The sequence below is a fragment of the Condylura cristata genome, unplaced genomic scaffold, assembly GCF_000260355.1.
Source record: "Condylura cristata isolate star-nosed mole 26May11 unplaced genomic scaffold, ConCri1.0 scaffold00026, whole genome shotgun sequence".
Taxonomy (NCBI): Eukaryota; Metazoa; Chordata; class Mammalia; order Eulipotyphla; family Talpidae; genus Condylura; species Condylura cristata.
The window spans coordinates 5,616,029-5,618,413 of record NW_004567127.1 but is presented as its reverse complement, the minus strand read 5'-3'; the positions used below and the strand labels follow the sequence as shown (position 1 = coordinate 5,618,413).

The window sequence follows — 2,385 nt, the reverse complement described above, 5'->3', positions numbered from 1 at the left end:
GGGGGAAGGGAGGGAAATGCATGGGACTAGGGTGGTGGCACAGGGGTGATCTGGTGATGGGAAACCCGCGGGGATTACAATCGAGATGGAAAAAAAAATGTGCAAAATGATGTAAAAATAAACTTTGTAATAAAAAAAAAATCACTTTGCCTGCAGAGATTTACTGGAGCTTGGGGAAGGGGAAGAAAAGAGCAGGAGAGATGATTTTTATTCACACTCCCCACAGATTGTAATATTGTAGTCAGCTAAGACCCCGGCAGCTAATCTAACCCCACAGTATCAAGGTCAAACTAGTATACAAAGGCGTAATTCGTCCATGGTTTCTCAGCTGGTTAAGGTTAGGGTTTAATTTTAATTAGGAGCAGGCCTACATAAATACCACAGAATAAAGGCTCTTCATTATTTTGGATTTCCAAACCACTGTTCTCTCTAGCATTTGAAATAATTAAAAGTTAAATCCAATTGAGAAGTCATAAACAACTGTATTGCATTACAAAGTGTAAAATTAAGAGACTGCGGAACTTCTCTTTCACCTCATGCCCTTGAAATCAGATGTTATAAATATGGAATCCATAGCTGGGCACCCACAAACCACCCTAAAATGAAAGGCAAAATTTGTATTCTTCAAGTATATTTTTCTATGAAAAGGATCCATAGTTTGTATAAAAGTTCTGTGAGGGATTTTACCTAGAAAAGGTTAATAATTGTGGTATGTGAATTCTTGTGAGAGGGAGCTACACCCGAAGAACAGCCCTGTGCCCAGTTAGGTGGAGAACCCCAGTGTCTGGAGACTTCTTTTTCTCCACAGTTGAGGTAGGGTCATGGCTTCTGGTCAGGATGCTTGAGGTTCTACTGTTCATCCAATTGTACAGCTTTTATGATGAGGCTATTTCAGAAGCTTTTCAACCACATTTATCTAACAGGCAAACACAGCAACTCACCAAGACTCCGCAAAATTCTATTCACCCCACTAGGCTCAGACTCAGGAATTGTTTGCAAGTATTGGAGGGCCCGGACCTCAAACAAACCTGTGAGGAAGAGTCACAGTGGTCAGGTTGTCCCACACTCAGGACAGCAAGTCAAGCAAAACTCTGTGTTTATTCCCATGTACTAACAGCATTACAAAATCAACATTTCTCTCAGCCAAAGACTCCGATGATGAGCCTTGTAGCTGAAACCTATTTTCTATTTTGATTATTTTCAAACCTTCCGATGCTCACTAAGCAGAGAGAGAGTTTACGATGAGACTGACCTTTGACCCCACTTTTCCGGAGCTCTCGGTCCTGAATGAACCCTGCAAACATCTGAGTCTCCATGAAGAGGTCCAGGAAGTGGCGAACGCTGCGGGAGGTGTGGGACTTGCGGAACGGCTCCCTCTGGAACACACGCTCCCCGCGCTCTGTGACAGTCATGTTCAAAGAGTAATGTCCCACCAGCTCCACAAAAAACCTGACAAATGCTTCGGACACCAGGGAGTTGAGTGTCACGTCTGCTGCAACACAAAATAGAGTTTCCTGAAACTCCATGTTTGGGGGGGGACACTGGATCTGGTGTCCCCCAAAGTGACGCTGAGAAAAGCACCAACGCAAGGACTGGGGGTCACAGCAGGCTGGTCCCTCCTGGTCTTTCTGTGAGCAGGGGAGTCCGGGGCCTCTATCCCGGCCCCTCCCCTCTCCCCATCTTTATTCCACCTCAGCCTGGAAGGCACGTCTGTGATTAGCTCTTTCAAAGGCCACCAGCGAGACCAAATCTATTTTGGGTCTTAATTCCCTATTTTTACCACCGTTTAAGCTACACGTGGCGTCTGTGCTGACCACCTCCTCCTCGTCTCCCGCAACTTTATGCTCCTCTGGCTTCCTGACCCCTCTCGACCCCTCTGCACCTGCCTGCTCACCGAGCGTTTGCTTCAATGCTCGGCTCTTGCCTTTTCTTCCTGGGCTTTGGCCTCAAGCCCACTCCCTCCCAACAGTCCCCTCCTTAAAGAGCTAACGGCCCAGAGCTCAAGCGGACACCCCACACTGATGATGCTCAGACCAGCCCGGTGTCTCACCAAACCTCACCATTCTCTTTCAGGGTGATCACCTAGCTATGGGTGGTCACCAGCTGGCTGGCCCATTAGCACTTACATCTGCTTATCTAAATGATAGCAAATCAGGTCCTTTTGGGCAATGGGTAGAATATAAAACACATTTAAAAAATTTGTATTAGGGCCCTCCCTCGTGGCGCAGGGGGTTAAAGTGCAGCACTGAGAAGCTAAAGCCACTTCTGTATGAGTTCGATTCCCGCCTGCCCCGGAAGTGACCCACATGGCGCAGCAGACCTCTCCTGGCCTGCCCGCTGCTCCCCTCAGCAGTGTACTTCATCGATCTGCCTGTTCTGTTCCCC

General features: G+C 47.5%; 1 protein-coding gene across 2 annotated transcripts in view; it reads right to left on the bottom strand.

The window, feature by feature from the left end:
• DENND2C (DENN/MADD domain containing 2C) overlaps positions 1 to 2,385 on the bottom strand; it is a 32,773-nt gene that overhangs the window by 2,103 nt on the left and 28,285 nt on the right. Inside the window, exons 16-17 of one of the 2 annotated variants that reach the window (XM_004689622.2) lie at positions 1,253 to 1,489; positions 942 to 1,028 (exon numbers count right to left, since the gene is read on the bottom strand). In XM_004689622.2, the coding sequence (XP_004689679.1) occupies positions 942 to 1,028; positions 1,253 to 1,489 (324 nt within the window). Of the gene's footprint in view, positions 1 to 941; positions 1,029 to 1,252; positions 1,493 to 2,385 lie in introns of both variants that reach the window. The other variant, XM_012729974.1, reaches the window with a different exon arrangement.